The sequence below is a fragment of the Mucor mucedo genome (genome assembly GCF_025094135.1).
Source record: "Mucor mucedo strain NRRL 3635 chromosome Unknown EV154scaffold_77, whole genome shotgun sequence".
Classification (NCBI taxonomy): Eukaryota; Fungi; Mucoromycota; class Mucoromycetes; order Mucorales; family Mucoraceae; genus Mucor; species Mucor mucedo.
In genome coordinates this window covers 52,525-71,202 of record NW_026252361.1, presented here as the reverse complement: position 1 = coordinate 71,202, position 18,678 = coordinate 52,525, and the positions used below count along the sequence as shown (strand labels likewise).

At 35.2% G+C, this 18,678-nt stretch overlaps 5 protein-coding genes and 1 non-coding gene across 6 annotated transcripts; 2 read left to right on the top strand and 4 right to left on the bottom strand.

Moving 5' to 3' along the window:
* Nucleotides 1-332: 332 nt before the first annotated feature.
* Nucleotides 333-863, bottom strand: EV154DRAFT_424736 (microtubial binding protein; the record flags this gene model as incomplete). The annotated part of the gene is made up of 4 exons (XM_051596208.1): nucleotides 333-360; nucleotides 414-471; nucleotides 533-763; nucleotides 821-863. 4 exons carry the CDS (start codon nucleotides 861-863, stop codon nucleotides 333-335), a joined length of 360 nt encoding a protein of 119 aa, XP_051455366.1.
* A 759-nt stretch (nucleotides 864-1,622) lies between these two features.
* On the top strand, nucleotides 1,623-1,705 carry EV154DRAFT_t86. Its single transcript has one exon. It is a non-coding gene; the product is annotated as a tRNA-Leu (tRNA).
* A 2,460-nt stretch (nucleotides 1,706-4,165) lies between these two features.
* On the top strand, nucleotides 4,166-6,305 carry EV154DRAFT_516024 (uncharacterized protein). Its single transcript, XM_051602330.1, has 2 exons — nucleotides 4,166-4,407; nucleotides 4,429-6,305. Exons 1-2 carry the CDS (start codon nucleotides 4,338-4,340, stop codon nucleotides 5,955-5,957), a joined length of 1,599 nt encoding a protein of 532 aa, XP_051455365.1. The 5' UTR covers nucleotides 4,166-4,337; the 3' UTR covers nucleotides 5,958-6,305.
* A 462-nt stretch (nucleotides 6,306-6,767) lies between these two features.
* On the bottom strand, nucleotides 6,768-9,032 carry EV154DRAFT_592805 (major facilitator superfamily domain-containing protein; the record flags this gene model as incomplete). Its single annotated transcript, XM_051606930.1, has 6 exons — nucleotides 8,641-9,032; nucleotides 8,438-8,579; nucleotides 8,091-8,378; nucleotides 8,018-8,020; nucleotides 7,546-7,946; nucleotides 6,768-7,478 (listed from the first exon to the last, which is right to left on the bottom strand). Exons 1-6 carry the CDS (start codon nucleotides 8,830-8,832, stop codon nucleotides 6,768-6,770), a joined length of 1,737 nt encoding a protein of 578 aa, XP_051455364.1. The 5' UTR covers nucleotides 8,833-9,032.
* A 13-nt stretch (nucleotides 9,033-9,045) lies between these two features.
* EV154DRAFT_516019 (UDP-glucose:glycoprotein glucosyltransferase-domain-containing protein) lies at nucleotides 9,046-15,119 on the bottom strand. The gene is made up of 17 exons (XM_051602329.1): nucleotides 14,559-15,119; nucleotides 13,871-14,502; nucleotides 13,476-13,821; nucleotides 13,178-13,421; nucleotides 12,931-13,120; nucleotides 12,799-12,875; nucleotides 12,491-12,742; nucleotides 12,379-12,438; nucleotides 12,151-12,322; nucleotides 11,996-12,090; nucleotides 11,598-11,942; nucleotides 10,444-11,543; nucleotides 10,191-10,389; nucleotides 9,952-10,134; nucleotides 9,735-9,895; nucleotides 9,451-9,682; nucleotides 9,046-9,400 (listed from the first exon to the last, which is right to left on the bottom strand). The coding sequence occupies exons 1-17, from the start codon at nucleotides 14,771-14,773 to the stop codon at nucleotides 9,170-9,172; spliced, it is 4,734 nt and encodes a 1,577-aa protein (XP_051455363.1). The 5' UTR covers nucleotides 14,774-15,119; the 3' UTR covers nucleotides 9,046-9,169.
* Nucleotides 15,120-18,080, bottom strand: EV154DRAFT_544718 (Mechanosensitive ion channel-domain-containing protein). Its single transcript, XM_051604618.1, has 6 exons — nucleotides 17,932-18,080; nucleotides 17,087-17,877; nucleotides 16,937-17,029; nucleotides 16,769-16,874; nucleotides 16,656-16,718; nucleotides 15,120-16,598 (listed from the first exon to the last, which is right to left on the bottom strand). Exons 1-6 carry the CDS (start codon nucleotides 17,990-17,992, stop codon nucleotides 15,268-15,270), a joined length of 2,445 nt encoding a protein of 814 aa, XP_051455362.1. The 5' UTR covers nucleotides 17,993-18,080; the 3' UTR covers nucleotides 15,120-15,267.
* Nucleotides 18,081-18,678: the final 598 nt, after the last annotated feature.

Here is an 18,678-nt window from a genome sequence, read left to right as displayed (position 1 = left end):
CTTTTCACCTATGTACACACCACCAATGCATATAAGCAAAATGGTTTTTGTGGAACACTCCCCTTTTTCATCTATAAAAGCAAGGCAAAATGCGTTAAACTGTATTATGAGCAGGATGGGCTACATGTCCCTTGAGTTTGACCGGTAATTTATAATTTTTTGATTACAACAATCCTTTCTTGGGCTACTTGCCTCGGCTCACAACTAAGTTATCATGCCAAAGCCAAGCTAAAATAATTGCAATATCAAATATTCCTTTGATTAATTTATTTATACATAAAATGATCAATTAGACGAAACACCCATGCCGTTGAGATAATCGGTTTACACTGCTAACCAAATGTGTTTTCACCAGAATATCTACGAAAAAATTAATTCGTGATCTATATGATGTATAGTAATCAGTACTTTACTTTATATACAAGAACCCATCTTCGTCTTTAAACTGCTCATCCACAGAAGACATCAAAGCTATAAAAAAAAAGAGGGGCCATTGAGGAAAAGAATTATTCTTAAATATATGAATCCGTACCCATTATAGATGACAAATGGCCTCCGATGAAGACAAATAGAGCCTTGTTTGGGTTCAACCGAACTCTTTTTCTAATTACATACATAAACTGACCCACAGTTAAATCCCCCGGAACGAGATATTTTTTTTTATCAAGAGTTGCAATATCACTTTTATCAATCTTTTCGCAAATGACAGGGATGCGATCTGGATATTTCTGTCGAATACGATCAGACTCAGCCTTTCGTTTAGCTAATGCAGAGATTGAATAAGAAAATGCAAATGGATAGCTTACAAGCGAACTCTTACCAAAAGTGTGTTCAGTCTTAAATTGGTAAATTAATTTATTCATAGAAGAAAGTATGGATGGTGTAGTATTTTATTTTAGTTGGAATATATATACTATGAGATTTGATAAATTTTTTTAATATGTCAATACAGAAAAAGTTCTGATATAATCATGCCTTGGTAGATACCAGTGTTTACTACAGATTAGCGTAAGTACATCATGTGAGCACAATAAGGAATATTATGTAGTGCTGACAGATAACACCTTTTTATTAATGGCATTGCAGGTGGTATATAGGTATATCGTACACTAAAATATACAGTAGTCTTGTGTAGTTTGGGGTGTAGTTTCCCCTGAATAAGTATGTTACTAACTTGTGTGCAAATAGCACATGAGTTTTAATTATAAGAAGAATGTATCGCTACTTTTTTTTTCTGATCGTTTTCTCTTGCTAACTATTTGGATGCCAAATTAAATTACCAAAAATGTCAGTTAAATAACGGCGATATTACGTTTAAAAAAATAACTTAATATAGCTGTTTCAATATTCATCGCCCTAATCATCATGGTATTCCCCGGTGAGCTTACTGCTCATGAAGGCTATTTGATTACCTCTCTCAAGTTGAAAGCTATCATTGTTCCTGACATAATAAGCAATAAAAGCAGGCTATTCAGTAATTAAGGTGAGGCTTTTTATTGATATCCAAAATAGGGCACACACAATTTATCCGACCAGTAATAAAGCTTCCACGTGGTTATCACGTGATTTGTTTTAATTTTAATTGTTGGAATATTATTTTAATACATATTTTTAAGTATATAGGAAAGATGGCCGAGCTGGTCTAAGGCGTCACGTTAAGGTCGTGATCTCTTCGGAGGCGTGGGTTCAAATCCCACTCTTTTCACTTTTATCTTTTGGCCGTGAATGTAGTGTGTGTAGACTATACTACTGTCGTTTTATGAATTCATAATAAAGCATCTTTTACTCATAACTAAGAACGATCACAACGCTACTCCAGCTATAAAAGGGCTAGCCGTTACGAAATTAAAAGACTGATAAAGCTACAAGCTACAGTGGTATTTTGCCAATTATTAAATAGCATTTAAGACTGAAGTGTGGTGTATTGCCTTCTTATACGACTCATAAAGCACCACATGCTTCTAGTCAACAGTGATGATAGCTTTATGTTGAGGACAAGTATACAGCTGAGTGTAACTGCCGATTTACGAATTTAGATAACATAAGACCAACCTGGACCAATGTAGACCAACCTTTTCTTAAAATCACTGGTATGCCAAATTATAGCCAATCAGAGATTTGTATGTGGACCAAAATACAGTAATAGGAAATAGTACTGTATTTCCGCCGTCAATTGGTCACTTTTTTGAGAAACTTGGTCACTTATTAAGTTTCAATTGGTCACTTCAGACAATTTCAATTTTTTATTGGATGAAGTCGGATTTTATCTTCAGACATTTTCCTACTAAATTTATGTTCATGGCAATAAATGGGCCAATAAATGTTGTTCGGGCCGGGTGGCGATTTTTAACTAAGGCCATTATTAAAAGAGAAGATAAAAAAAAAAAAAAATTCGTTTGTTCTTTAGTTTGGGATTCGGATGTAAATGATGAAAGGCTGAAGTTTAGGACTGGGTTACCAGACTGGCTTTGGTTCAGCTTAGGACTGGGTTACCAGACTAAGTGCTGTCGTTTAGACTATGTAGTAGAGTAATCTATTATGTAGAATGATTTTTGGGATCAGATGGCCTCCTACCTTCTCGTGGTTGATCCTGTTAAACAAAAAATGTTTTGTGAACTAAAAGGAGCCTTTTCCGCCATCATTATTATTAACGTAATCTAATAAAAATGTATATTTAAACACTTCTGAAAAATTGCTTTTTATCTAGGGAAAAAAATTTTAAAATGTTGATCAAAATGACTACGCCGTTTATAATACTAAAGCTGTCTTTACCTTAATTGTATATTCAATAGGAAGATATTATGGGATCATACACATCATAAGAAAAACCATGAAGGAAGGATGATTATACGGACACCACATTTTTCCACCTTGAATTTATTTTGGGACACCATTTTTTCCCATACCTCCCTATTACTTTGCATAGTTGTTTATACTGCGTCAATATCCTACACACCGACTGATGTTTCTGAATTTTAAAAAATCAAATATGGATTAAGGTTTGGTGCAGAAAACCTTCTAAATTAAGAATAGGCCAGTTTTTAAGCAGCCGACTGCAAACATTTACTTTTTTTTATTTCTGTTTACATTATACAAAAAAGGAATACATACATATTTTTATGTGGAAATGTATTTTAAAAAAATAGCGTGTTTTATTATTGTAATAAGAGAGAAATCAATAAAATGGGGAAAAAATAGATATATCTATGTATATTTGCTTGTAATGGAGTAATGATTGCAGGATTTAAAGAAAAACAGCAGATAGAAGGAAAATCTTACCTGTAATTATAATCATACATTAGAATTAATAATAAAAAAAGCGAAAGAGGACATACCTTTATATATATTTATGAACAATAGACCTATGCTTACGCCAATAGACCACTAAAGAATGATAAATGTTATTACTCTTTTTATAAGGCGTATACTTTAAGACTTACAGTATATATAGTCTCATTATCTTAAACATAGGATCAACGATGGAATGGTGCATAAACCTTGACTGATAGCCTTGTTAAGGGTACGTTATCATGCTATATATTAAACATTGAGTGTTGGATAATGGTCTATCTATAATTTATACCTAGCTTTCGTTTAAAAAGTGTTGAAGAAAAAGAAAGAAGAAAATTCAACTATATCAATGGAAGCCTATTTTGGTGGCTACAAAAACCAAGTGCCTTCTGAAACATAAATAAAAAAAAACTGTAAATAAGAAATTTTCGGATGATCACAATTGTTGTAGTTTGTAGTTTGTAGTTTGTAACTACAACTTTATTTTTTATTTGACCATCAAGTATTGGCTGAACTTTGAACTTTATTTTTTTGATTCAAAAAACCTTCCAAATATGGATTTTTCTTAGTTGGTGTGATATAACAATCCATTGAAAACATGCTTTTGATTACGGTTTTACTTTGAATTCCATAAGAAATAGTTTTAGAATCTTCACGACAGAAAGGAAGCCACGAAGGCCTGCTCAAATTACCTTTTGCGATCTTAACATACACTGTTGACGTCTTACAAAGTAAACATAAAAACACAAATATTATTTCCTTAAAACTAAGTATGTACATAAATCACCCAATTATATCTACTGTATTGACCATGAGTAAACAGGTTAGTATTCAAAATATGGTGTTTCAAAAACAAATCAAGCTTAAAAAAATGGTGTCCGTATAATCAGCCTAAAGGAAAAGCGGATTTTGCTAAATGCACACACTTTCCGGAGTATAAAAAATTCTCCCCTTCTTCAACTATCACAAGACATGTAACAACAACAAACATAGTTACAATCACTTTCCTCTTCTTTTTAGCAGACTTTGATTATCTTCCATTTCAAATGAACAATTCCATATATTTATTCGATTCAGTTGAGCTTAATAAGCTAGTGTGCACACATATTAATACCTGTCAAGCCAAGATTTAGTTAGCATCGACTAGCAAGGCAATGTTTTTGATTGAATTATCGGAAAAGTCCTTTATTGTTCACAATCTTCGACATGAAGAAGTAAATCAAAACAAGAATCTCCCGTCAAAAACAGCAACGTGTATTAAATTAACAAATAATCGGCTATTCACAGATTCATATATGTTTAGACTATTGCAAATAAATAAACATATCAATGAAATACGCGTCAATATCGGTACTGATGCCACCATAGCTACAGAACTATCAAAAACAATCAAACATATCACCAGAAAAGGGATAAAACTTGTAGTGGAAAGAGCAGCAGACTCAGATGCGATTATTGCCGTTTATGAAAAATGGTGGACTAATTATTATGACAACCATGTCATATATTGCAACAATACTCAACAAAGCATCCAATCAAAAAGAAAAATAGATGACGACATGGTGCTTTTGTCTGTACCAAAAGATAAAAAACAACGACAAAAGTTTCTTTTGGAGAAATCGATAGGGCTTTTGGAGGATCAAATCATGGTAGAGGAGCCCAACACAAAAATAACACAAATATTTAGCAAAGTCATCAACACCAACAGTGTTTATGCACTATCAAGCATTGATATTAGCCAATGCTTTCAAACATTGAGATCAAACACAGAAGTACCATTATTTGCTAAAAAATTCATGAACTGTGTCATCAAATTTCAACAACAATTAGTGTATGTAACTGGTTTTGACTTGTTTTGCCATTTCCAACGAGATAATGATGATTGTGCTACAGATATGGTTCCCAGCAATTCGAAAAAAGCGGTTGCAAAAATACAAAGGAAAACCTACCTGTCAACACATTTCCAAGAGATATCAATTTATTTTGGTATTTACGAGCTTCTACTGACAAGTGGATATATTGCAACAAACGATTGTATCATACCATTCCTTGGGTCGGCGATAACTATGCAACTAAATGAACAATGTACGGAAGAAATATACATAGATACTTGTGGTCCAATAGTTATAAACACTGAAAGACTCCTAAGGCAATATATGAAGTTGCACTCATACAAACCATGGGGATTTTATTCCCTTGATGCATTTACAAAAGGGTTTACCCCTGTAATACCCATTTCCTACCATGGTCACGTCTCTCAAAAGAACAAAGACATCACCGTCCACCATTTTGCCTCTAGGCTATTGTCAATTGTTTCCAGCAACAAAATTATTACAAAAGAAATGATGGTTGATTTGTGGTTATTTATGGTACAAATTCCTCTGTTCACAAAAGTATCAAGAACCAATAATTTGCAGTCAATCAATTTTAAGGAACTAGATGTATTGCTAAAACAATCAAATAAATATGTCTACTTTGATTATTTGGTGGGTATCTCCGCTTATATTGAAGAAAGGGCTGAACAGAAGAGTCAGTTCATTTCCAACATGTATAGTCAAACTGCTACCAAAGATATTGCTTTGAAGATAGGAAAGGGCGGTTTGTTCGGGGATATCAAGAAAACAAATGATGCTCTAATGAAAGTAATGAAGAAAGCCTTGATGTGAACTTCATTGATTTATTTAATAAATGTTACGCTTTTCCTTCATGGTTTTTCTTATGATGTGTATGATCCCATAATATCTTCCTATTGAATATACAATTAAGGTAAAGACAGCTTTAGTATTATAAACGGCGTAGTCATTTTGATCAACATTTTAAAATTTTTTTCCCTAGATAAAAAGCAATTTTTCAGAAGTGTTTAAATATACATTTTTATTAGATTACGTTAATAATAATGATGGCGGAAAAGGCTCCTTTTAGTTCACAAAACATTTTTTGTTTAACAGGATCAACCACGAGAAGGTAGGAGGCCATCTGATCCCAAAAATCATTCTACATAATAGATTACTCTACTACATAGTCTAAACGACAGCACTTAGTCTGGTAACCCAGTCCTAAGCTGAACCAAAGCCAGTCTGGTAACCCAGTCCTAAACTTCAGCCTTTCATCATTTACATCCGAATCCCAAACTAAAGAACAAACGAATTTTTTTTTTTTTATCTTCTCTTTTAATAATGGCCTTAGTTAAAAATCGCCACCCGGCCCGAACAACATTTATTGCCATGAACATAAATTTAGTAGGAAAATGTCTGAAGATAAAATCCGACTTCATCCAATAAAAAATTGAAATTGTCTGAAGTGACCAATTGAAACTTAATAAGTGACCAAGTTTCTCAAAAAAGTGACCAATTGACGGCGGAAATACAGTAAGAATGGTTAATGTCTTTTAAAATAAAACTTTTTCTCTGTTTTTAGTGGCGTGAATTTAAAGTACAAATTGTTTATTTAACAGTGGAAAAATGTTTTATTCAATTTCAGGGTATGACAATGATAGAAGACTTTCTCTCCATAATCAAGTCATCATAAACTGATTTAGAAGACGAGCCTAATGTTGTGTCATCTGATAGAATTGATTCTGCAAAACTTGCTGGTCTGGTGTTGTTGACAATCGATTTTTTACTTTTTTTATGATTTAATTTTATGTCTCTCTTAATACTATGGCTTTTTGAATAAAGCGCCATAATTGGTACACACGTAGTTAACAGCGATGCTAGGATAAAGCAAAACCAGAAAAATCCAGTAGTTGCGTTTAATCTTGAAAAAAATGATCCAGCGAGATACCCGATCCCAGACGTTGTGCCTATAATCATACAAGCGATTGTCGGCAATGACAGGTGGTCATTTTTAAGACCATCTTTTTCTGAGCAAGTAAGGGTAGCTTTCTGTAGCTTCTTTGTAGTAACAATCACAACTGCAACAACTGCGCCTGCGATTGTAATTCCTCCAACAACAAGGGCAGATACAATACTCTCAATACTCTGATTTGGCACACCAATCCAAATAAACGCAGGAATAGATATGATTACAGATGTAAGACTTACAATTCTAGTTCCAAATCTGTCACATAGCCAACCACTTGTAAATGACGCCACAGCACACGGAATCAGGAAAGTACCAAAAATCAGATTATGGTAGATGTCTTTGGGTATAAACACGTAGGTCGAAAGCTTTTCCGGTAAGGCTAGCTGAATAATTCAAAAAATATTAAGAGTCTATTCTGGCTCCAATGTTTAACAACCAATAAAGCAATACCTTTAACGCACCGATTACCACTGATAGGATAGTGATTTGGTACAATAACGAAAAGAAATGTAATGATTTCAGAAGCTGAAAAATTGGATTTTTCTTGTTCTTCTGGGAGCGGCTATAATTTGACTCGCTGTCTTTTTCAAAAATAACGGGTTGGTCTCTCAAATTGATTGTTGACATGGAAGAACTTTTACTCCATTCGCCTTCTTCTGTTGCATTCGTCATTTGTTGCATATCTTTAAAGTCATGGTATCCCATTTCAGTTTCATTATCCGATTTCGGTTTCATCCAGCCGACAGGTAAAGATGATTTTTCAATCATTAACAATTGCATTAAAAGACTTGTAATAGAGAGCCCTATTCCACAAAAATATGAAGACCTATGATCCACATAACTGGATATTGCTAAATCAAGAAATATGTGTCAGTTTTAATTGAAATTTATTGATTAAACTAAATAAGTGTAAATGTGTTACCTTCTGTTGAAATTGTAATACGAATACAATACATTAATAAAAATAAAACGTTTTGGAAACCACTGTAATTTACCTCCAACGGTCAGTCCAAATGTCATTCCCAGTGGGTAAAGTCCGCAAATAAGACCAACCATTAAACCCAGCTTACTTAGAGGCCATACGTCTGCTAATATGGTTGAGCTCATAAGCCATATAAATGCGTTTGATAGACCATGTAAGATACTCGCGGGGATCAGCATCCAATGTTCGTCCGATATTATAAATACAGTAGTTGTCATGACAGAAGTAAGAGTGCCTAATATAACGAGTAACTTCCGCTGTTGAAGCATGTATCCCAGCCATCCGTATAGCAAAAGACCTCCTTGTAAATTAAGCAATATTAGAATCATATCGATATACATATTTGCATCAGAAACAAACCTATGAGCCCTATAGTGTGCAGACTCAAAAGTATAAATATCGTAATTTCACTGGTCAGTGATTGGCGAATCTGCTTGTCGTTATTTATTTGACGGTCTAGTAAAAACAATATTACAGGTAGAATAGTGTAGCCAACATAAATCTATCAATTTAAAATATCAATAATTAGTATGCTGCTGGTTATTGTTTTTACTTTAACAAACACTGGTAAATATGGTAAACGCTGCTGTAATTATGACATAAGGATCAGATGAGCGATATCTTGCGAGAAAAGGGTACCTAGTACTTGAACTAGACTCTTCGTCTACACCTTTTGTTGTGCTTTGATTATAAAGTTTTATGATTCTCAAGATATCCTCGTTACTTTCATGCACGGCTCCAGAATTACTGATCATTTTCTGATTCGGCAATACAGTGAATAGAAAAGTATTTATTTAAGGCTTGACTGGTCTCAATAACAGTCTATAGCAGAATGCATTTAGAAAGAGAAGAAAAATAAAATAAAATGTATCTCCAATCACCGTAATGAAGTTCTGATACGTTTACATATTTTTCAAGTTAATTTTTAAAAACGACTGAGTCAGTAATGTTGTGTTGTGTAAATAAGACAACGGACGTGCATCAAATCTTTTAAGTAAATCTTTTCTTTTAAATCACGCAATATTTATTATTACAATCACTGCATCCGGTGTTTAGTGAAAAGTATACATACTTATTACAGTACGACCACTTTTACAATTCATCTTTAACATGCTTCCCGCCAGTAACATCCGGCGTCTCATCATTGATATCAGAAGGTGCAGATATAATAATTTGATCATGATTGATAATAGTGACAGGAACAGAATGGCTGTTAGCCACCTGCGCACGTAATTTATCAATTTTATCGTCATAAGACTCCCATTCAGGAATTTGTCGACGAGCACGGTCCAATTTAGGCTCTTTGGTTAACGGATTGTTACACTGGTAGTTTTCGTTAGTAAGTTACGAAACACAAATTTTTTTCGTCTTACCAAATCAATTGTTTTTGCAGTTTTCAAACTTTCGTCACTACACCAGGTCTCGCACCAAAGCCATTCTTGAGGAAGCGAAAAAATTGGAACGATATGTTGCATATTATTTGGTAAATCCTGATCAAGATTAGCAAGGGAGTTTGGATCGGCACTAAGTTGTTGGTATTGGGAACGAAGACGATCACCAGCAGCCAGTTGACGGAAACGGACAAGGTCAACAACATAAAGGGCACTAGTATACAAAAGTTAATTAACCCAATCATTAGTTTCATAATATCCCCTACCTGATATGATACGGTCTTCCTCTTAAGTGGTTTTTCCAATAACCTTCTGACCAAAATCTAAATCCATCCATTTCAGTACGGTCCGAACAGAAAGGCGTGTAGCCATATGGTGCACCTTTAAGATCCATATCCACAAGCTCTTTAAGGTCAGCTCTTACAATCTACACAGCTTAAACTTTAGACAAGTAACAAGTTTTTCTTTACAGAGGCAGCCTACCTGATCAGCATCAACGAATATCACTTTATCTAAGCTTAATGGAAAAAGAACATCCAAAAACAGAATTTTATAGCCCCAAATGGTTCTTTGCTTTTCATGTTGGGCTCTAAGCCATGATGGCCATTTATAAGTAATCATTTCATAATCAAATCCATATTCTTTAGCCATGTGAGGTACAAAGTCCTGTAATTGAACTGTTTTAGCGGTTTCATTCAATTAATAGCATCGTGGTTTCTTACCTTAAATTCAGGGGAAAGAAAGTTTTCAATAAACCAAAACTTTACGGAACTGTTGGTATGTTCCATAACAGACGCAATCATGATGGACAAAAATCTTTCATACAATTTTCCAGATGCTACAGAAAAAATATTAATCTCAGCCTGTTTCTGTTGGGCAACTAAAGCTGTGTCATTCTGACTATCCTTCTTTCCAAAAAACCTTAAATTGAATAGTTAGTTTAAAGTCACTAGAAGTCTTTACGTTTCATATTACTTATTGGAGAGAGAGGACCATAATCCATCTTCTTCACTGCTCTTTTTGTCTTCGGCCGTTTCTAAAACATCCTCAGTTTCCATCCCCGGGTTCTTATGAACAAGTGGCATGACAGTTAAGCCTTCGAACGATGTTAGGGCTAACACGCTATTATCTTCTTTATTTGCAGTCGCATTCCAATTCCATTTTCCTTTGGTACCAATGCTTTCTATGGAGTAAATTTCGGAGGAGCGACCTTTACGGAGACCCAGATTCCAAATACCCGGGCGAGCTTTCAATTGGAAGTATCCTAGATTAGCCATAACAAGGGTGTCTTTTTTCTCATGATTAGGGGAGGAGATTTCAAACTGAAGTCCACGAGGAGGTGATCTGGTGGTGGAATCAAGACAGTGTCCCTCAATCAAAATACTTTCAAGTTCATACATTGCTGAAACACCCAGTTGGTTGTTCTTAAGCGAAGTAAGCAAAATATTATCCAGATCCATGTTAGCTTCCCTAACTGTTACATGCCAAGCGTTTGTAGTTTCTACACCAAGAGTATAAAGTGGGTCAACAGGAAGATCTTCAAAATAAGCGGTAGGAACAAGTTGATCTCCAGTTGCTTTATCAAATCGAAGCTCTTTATCAAACACATAACGATAGAAACGTTTCAATGGCAGTTCACTTAAGTCACTGTCAGGATTTAGGTAAATAATAACAGAAACACCATCAATTTCGGAAAGAGCCTGAATAATAGGCGTCCACTTTTGAGCTGCTTCACTGAGAGGATCTATAATCATCCCAATCTCTAAAAACGTATTTTCCGTATCGCCTGCAACAATTCGAGAGTGGGTATCACCCTGAATAAGTTGGTATATTCTGTTACGATTGACAGGATCGGTATCTTCAGTCATACTGTTTTTCGCTTCATTCTTATCGTTTTCAATCAAGGCGGTAACCTTGGCAAGCACATCAGCATAATGGATTTGTTCGTTAAATTTGTGTTCGGATTCAAAAATCGCTTCCTCGATTGGGCCAATTCTCTTGGAGTATTCAAAATTAAAAAGACTAACAAAGTTCTCCTTGGTAAAATCAGCATCATCAGGCAGAGAGCCAATGACCTAATGTAAACCCATAAGATTAGTAATTATCTTTTAAATTAGGTTTAGACTTACTCTCCCGTTAATGATAACACCAGAGAAAGGATTTTCAAGTCCATCCTTTTCGAACAAAGCACTTAACTTATTCCATTCGTTACTTTTTTCTTTGGCAACAAGTTCAATAATAGGTGATCCCGGTGTAACAGCTTTTGGTAAATCTTCCGTAGATAGCCTGTTATCACCGTGTGTTTCGATTTCACGATATAAAAGGTTTTTCAATTCAGTTAGACCAATTTTTTGTGAGTAAATAACGTCAAATAATAAATCAGAAAAATTGAGCTCGTTATCCACATTTAAAGCTTGGTTTACTGATATGTCGGGATTGTGAGCTAGTGAGATTCTAACCTTAGGGTTTGATTCCTATGTAGACAACATAATTAGCTCTTAACTTTACTGAGTTTCTTCTAGCTTACAGCAAATAGTAGTGCTTCATGCGCAAGTTTTAAACCGGACAAAGAATTAAAGTCAGCCAACACCCAGATATTTGTGTTCGGTATTTCGTCCTCATCTATATGAAAAAATGGGTGGTCGGTACAAAAATTTGGTGTATTACTTCGGTACTACTTACTAGCTTGTAGGTACTTTAGTTTTTCTGCATTTTGTATATTGCTAAACTCGAGTATACGAAGAGGGTGAGTGTTTGACGGCATGATGAATGAGTTACGAGTACGAGCAACATTAGGCTGTGTCAAGACGTGATCGTAAAAATCATAATCATCCGTTAATTGACCATTATAGACCTGTTTTATGAAATATTTAGTTGATGTCTAATTTGAATTCAATACTCCCTCCATACCATTGATTGGATAATTTTCGTTTGTTCAGTTAAAGTTGGCATCAAGACATGCACCCAAGGCTATATTAGCATAGTTAATACATGGCAATCCTGATTGGTCGTAGAGCCTTACCCTATCCTCGTTAAACTCAATAAGTTTTCCATTCATGAACATGACGCCATTCTCCACGCCAACTTCAGTTATACCCAAACGCTTTAAAAAATCTTGACTAGACTTAGCGAATGAATTTTGTGTTTCTAAAGCTTCCTTAAAAGGCTTTTTGACATTGGATTTAGGTTTTCCAGACACGGATTTTTTAAAAGAAGCGTGAACAATGTCCATGGTAGGTTCTTTAATTTGTTCGAGTTTCGTCGATTCCAAAATCTAGAGTTATCCATATTTTAGGAATTGATAAATTCATACAATTAATTTATACAAACCTGTGCCAGAAAAAACATTCCTTGAGCTTTTCCGTACTCTTCAATGAGATAATTTAGAGCTTTCGCAATAACAGTGGCTTTAAACAAAATTATTAGCTCGTTATTCAATGGGGTTAGTTAAGTAAAGCTTACATGTGCTATATTCATCCTTAACGATGGAAACAGTGCCAAATCGAATAGGAATAGTACGTTTAATCATCATCTGTATCTCGTTTATAATGCGATTGAGCGATTCAAGTTGCGAAAGATCTTCGATCAGAATCAAGTTGAAAAGATTCTTTTTAACTGGTGGTAATTGTCCAGGGTAAGCAGGTCTAAGATACTACATTATCAGAGTTAGCGAACTATCTTTAAGGTGTCATCGCAAAATATACATTACTTCTTGCATATTCGAACTCCATTCTTGATATCTTGAATCTTTTTCCAAATCATTCCACCATCTCACAAACGGCTCCTCTAGTGTATCTCGAACATCGTAAACCCCATCAGCAGTTTGAACATTTGATCTACTTGCCTTGGCTAATACAGGGCTCGAAATAATCTGTATAGATTCCTTGGCATTAAATCCAAGATCTTGCATGGATTGAATCAGTTTACGTTCAGTTCGTAAAGCGCGGACAAGGCTGTACAGATTGTTGAGTAAATATCATAATAAAGTTTTCTCAAAATTTACATACTAAAATGGGTCGACCTGGTTAAAATCCAGACCTTTTCCGTTGAGCCAGACAGCATTCGAACCACCGCGCAGAAAAGACGCTTGATTTTCACTGATTTCCTGCTCAAAATCCCTATCTAATTCAACATCACTAAGACTTTTCGCATATTTGGGGAAATCTTGAGATAATCTAGTCAATGTTTCCAATGGATTCGAAGATTTTGCTACATATTGAGCAGCTTTTAAACCAAGTGTCTGAATTTCGGTTGGAGTTAAGGGATTGATAGTTGCCTTTTGACCTGCTTGGAATAGGGTTTGACCAATTTTCTTGCCAATGTTGGATATTTTATCTTTAATCGAGCTTTCATCTTAACAATTTTTTAGTATTTTAGTATTGCTTAAAATAGAGCACAATACCTTTGGAATTTCTATCATCTATTACAAGATAGTCGGTCTTTTTTAACGCCATTTCAACACCATAACCAGAAAGATATAGGGGTGCGCCTGGAGCCACATTTGACAACGGTGGTCTGTATCGAATTACATAGGTAATATCGTGATCGACAACTGCCTTTGTTAAGTAATTATGGAACTCAGCGAACTTGAAGGAGAATTTGCTAGTGTAAAGCACAATCGTTTTTTTGCTCAGTTCTTTAGAAGTAGGGTAAATAGCATGATCGAAAGAAAGCAGCTTACGGGTTTCTTCCCAATTTTCAATGTCCTTAAATGCTTTCAGGAACTCTTGGTAGTCACATAATTGTTTATTGTTGACCTGAGCCCACACTTCACATCCATCGTCGTATGATGCCAACGAAGGAACAACACTTTCTGTATAATATTGATTATAAGCTTCGATACGAGGAGCCGCTTCGTGTACAGCCAAAGCAATTTTTAAAAAGTTGGTTTGGTCTTTGCCCAAAGATGAGACAACATTTATGGCTTCGTTGTAAAGTTGTTGGTCCGTCCAAGATGAAGCTTCTTTCTCAAGAGAAATGAATTCCTGAATCATATTGAAATAAGAAGTCTCATTATGCGTCGCAACTGTTTCACTAATTCGTCACAATGTCAGTTTCAAACGTGAGAGTCTATTTCGAGTATACTTTACGCGATTTCAATGAGCAAACTAGGTGCATTCCAAGGCGCAACCAAAGTTAAATCAACAACAGGAGAGTCTGCCCTTACTGACAATAAGCAAGCACTTAAAGCTAAGAGACCAAGGATAGCCTTCGTTATCCTAGGAGTTCCCATGTATTTTCGTTTTATTTTAGAAAAGTGTCGAGATGAGTTTATCATGCCCAGATGGGAGTAGCCTTTAATCATAAAAAGAAGACAGTCACCACTCAGAGATAATCAGTTTAAGGCAAGTGTGCTGTCAGAATCCAAAGTCAAAAGAAGCATGAGGTAACAATATTATAATACTATAACTGTCAGTCTGGAGGGTAGTGAGTGTTGCTATTTTTATACCCGAATAAATTAAAAGCACCATGCTGTTGATCGCCTAAGCATTTTAGTGAAATAGTAACCGTTCCTTCGTCCCCAATAACAAATGTTTAGTTTTTTTATAGACAGTTTTCCTACCTACTTCAAATTCCAGATGTGGAGATTTCTGTCCTCTTAAATGTAACTTCTGCCACTAAGCTAACTTCTACTTGTCCGGATTTGAGATCTGAATAATGTACTGAATATTGCTAAGAATACAGTATCGAACTTTATTCAAAATAGAGGGAATTTAGGGGGTATAAAAAATGATTTATGTATGTGTACATGTTAAATAAACAGGCACTGGCATCTTTGAGTTTTTCGTTATACAAAATTTAGGTACCCCTGGTTTGTTCATTAAAGATTTGTGCTCTGGGTTGCGTATTTTGGAAAGGATTGTTGTCAGTATTGGAAGTAATCCTTTGGGCAGGTAGTTCGTATTTGATGTCGAGTTCGGTTAAAATCGATTTCAAGGCCAGTAAAAACCTTGTTTTTCTTTGAAATCGCTTATCAAGCTCAACCCAATTTCCTTTATGAGGCAACCAAGCATTTAAAATAACTTGGTTCATATCTATAATATCTTTAACGCGCAAATCAAAGCCAGGACCAAAGTCACGTGATTGAGACTGTACCCATTCAAGCAATCTTTCACGAAGGACCAAAATCAAGTCATTTTCAGTTCTAAAATCAATATTGAATACCAAAGATTCACCCATATTACCAGAACGACGGACATTGCAGATAATTTTTGTTAAAAGAACAGTTGTTGGAACATACTGTTGTGTGCCATCACCACCGACAAAAACAGTGCCCAAGATACCAATATTCTCAACCCACATGAAGTTACCATCAATCATGACTAGATCTCCGGAGTCATAAGGATGTGTGACAAACTGAAACAGGATGCCTGCAAATAAAGATCTTGCAGATGTATCAAAAACAAAAGTAAGCGCTGCTAAAAGAGTACCAAACGGAATTAAAGCGGCCCAAAAATCAACCCGGAAAATGGATAAACAAATGACCACGGTAATCAAAGAGGAGATGACCAACAAAATGGTGTCAACTTTTCCAAGTGCTTGACTAGTGTCCCGAATTGATTGCGCAAGACTTTTGCGTTCACGATAGATTTGTATCACAGTATCACGAAACTCTCTTCTGGATACATTGCCATTTCCGTCTTTGTCGAACACCTTAAACGCTTCTGTGGCTTGATCATGCTCACTAAAGTATGGTACAAATGAAAATATATCCAAATACTTTCTGTCTTCTTCTTCATGACCGTGGTAACCTTCAGGATAGGCCAAAGAATAGAACAGCTTTCTGGCAACCTTCTTAGCATAATCATCAGAATTGATGTCCATCTTGTTTTTATCTACTCGACCAGTGGTAGCAGTTGGCTTGTCTGCTAATACAATATTCGCTATACTTTTCTTGAACATATTAAAAGTCGAGGCTTGTTCAGTGGCGTCGTCATTTAATGTCATTGGACGAGGTTTTCTACTACCGCCATTTGCTTTTTCATCATGACTGGAAGAGCTGTTATGTTTGGATTCAGGTGGGCCATTCTTGTTTAAAGATCTACGCTTTCTAAGGTTCCGATTTGAAATACCTGGAGTCGATGAGCCGGGACGAGATTTCTTCTCAGATTTACTAAGGGTATCCAAAACTTTTTAAAAGGGAAAATTAGAACAATGGCAAAGTACATATTACAGAAAATATTTACAGCTTAGACTTTGTTTGTTTTCTTTAAGTCTATCCGCATAAGCAGTACGATGAAATTTAACGGCTAATAAAAGTTATTAAAAGTATACATAATCAGGAACTATTTAAGCTTACCAATGCGTTGAATAATCGCCTTTTGGACAAAAAACAGGCCGCTGGCAGCTAATAAACACCCAAATACTTTTGATATGACGGCCGAATAGGAATGCAGTTTGATAGACTAAAAATAGGAAATATATAAATACAAAGCCCGTTTAAAAAAAATATGTTCCAGATAATTACATTAAAAGGATAGTTGATTAAAAACTCCCAGGAACCTAGATTCCAAGAAGCTAGTAGAATCAAACATAAATAACCTTTCAAACTCATGTAATACTATAACAAAATAATAAGTTTTCTGGTTTCATTATAAATATAACAATAATACTTTACCTCCATATACGACTTAACTTTTTCGGATCTTCTACCATGGAACAATTTAGAGAATAATGATACAGTAGATGGTACAATATCCAAAATAAAAGTGGTACCCCAGTAGATATGCCACATAAAGGCCGCCCAATACATCCAACATTGAACGTTACTCCGAATATTTTTGAAATTTGGATCAAGCTTTTGGCTTTCAGTAGGTTCCGGAAGTGTCAAATAAATCACAATGGCAATGATAATAAACATACAGGAGCCTAATATAGCAATGATTACCCTCTTCAACAATGGAGATAAATAATGCCAACAGCAAGGCGTCTTCATAACTGCAGTAAATCTTTCTCTTGCAGTTTTTCTACGTTTTGGTTTAACTTGATCAGGATCATCATCCCAGTTGAATTCTCTATCGCTGTCATGATCATCACCTCTAACGGAGGCAACGGGAGTAGAAGAGTTAGTGGTATTAGCTGTCCCGGATAAGTCTCTTTCCTCTTGCTCGAATTGCTTTTCCTCAACGTCCTCTAATTCCTGTGTGATTCTAGTGGCATCATCGACATAAGTCGTAGGTTCGGACACAATAGTTTTTCGTCCATATTCTGGATCTTTGAAAGGATTTGAAGTATCCAATTGGGTTTTGGTAGTTGTGGAATAAGGATTTCCATTGCTGGGATCATAGAAAAAATTGTCTTCTTGTTGCATTTGAATACTATAGAAAGGCTGCTCATCATTTTTAGACGTCTTTCTTGAATGGCTTGCACCTGGAGGAAGGAGTGGATTTACCAAAGGATCAGGGTTCTCTGCAAAGTTTGGTTAAAAATGAAATGCTTTGTCGATAATTTGATGTAATTTACCTGGTATCAAGTGAACTTCATCTTCTGATTGAATTCTAACTGATTTGCTTTTCATTGTCATATTTGTTGTCAGTGCAATGTGGAAGAAAGAAGAAAGTAAAATAAATAAAAAGCCCAGACTATAAATAAGGGTAAATTAAGTCAAAGTGACTTTGATTTGTTTAATGACATTTTCCCTCCGCTTGATAATAAGGATCTGCAAACCCAATTGGGACTTGGCAGAGCCTAGATTTTTTTGTTTGATAGCCAATCATACTAATCTTGAGCTCTTTTTTGACGTCACGAAATTTAAATTAAAGCAGAGGTATTAAGGGGTTACAAAGATTGAGGGGTAGCTGTTTCATATCACTTTACACTATACAGAAAATTAAATCAAGTGATCAGTCCATTATCAATTATTACCAGACAGGTGCCCGGACCTCTATTTATGTCCAAAACAGCCTTCGTTTGGGTCAACCGCGGGTCTCTAAATTTACAGAATAGTTGTCACCATCTATTAATAAATAGCACATACGGGTTTCACCTTCGCAGTTGACATTTGACAAACAATTGATAACCGCATAAGACCGTTATACTTCATAGAGTAAAATAATATCGACATAAATATAGATAATATATTCAAAAACCTTTATGAAATCATCACGATTTCCAAAAGTAGTACATTATTTTAGAGTAGTGATTTTAAAATTTTGACCGCTAGTGCGACTAACATACCGATCAAATGTTTTCCTGAAAAGAAGATCGCGG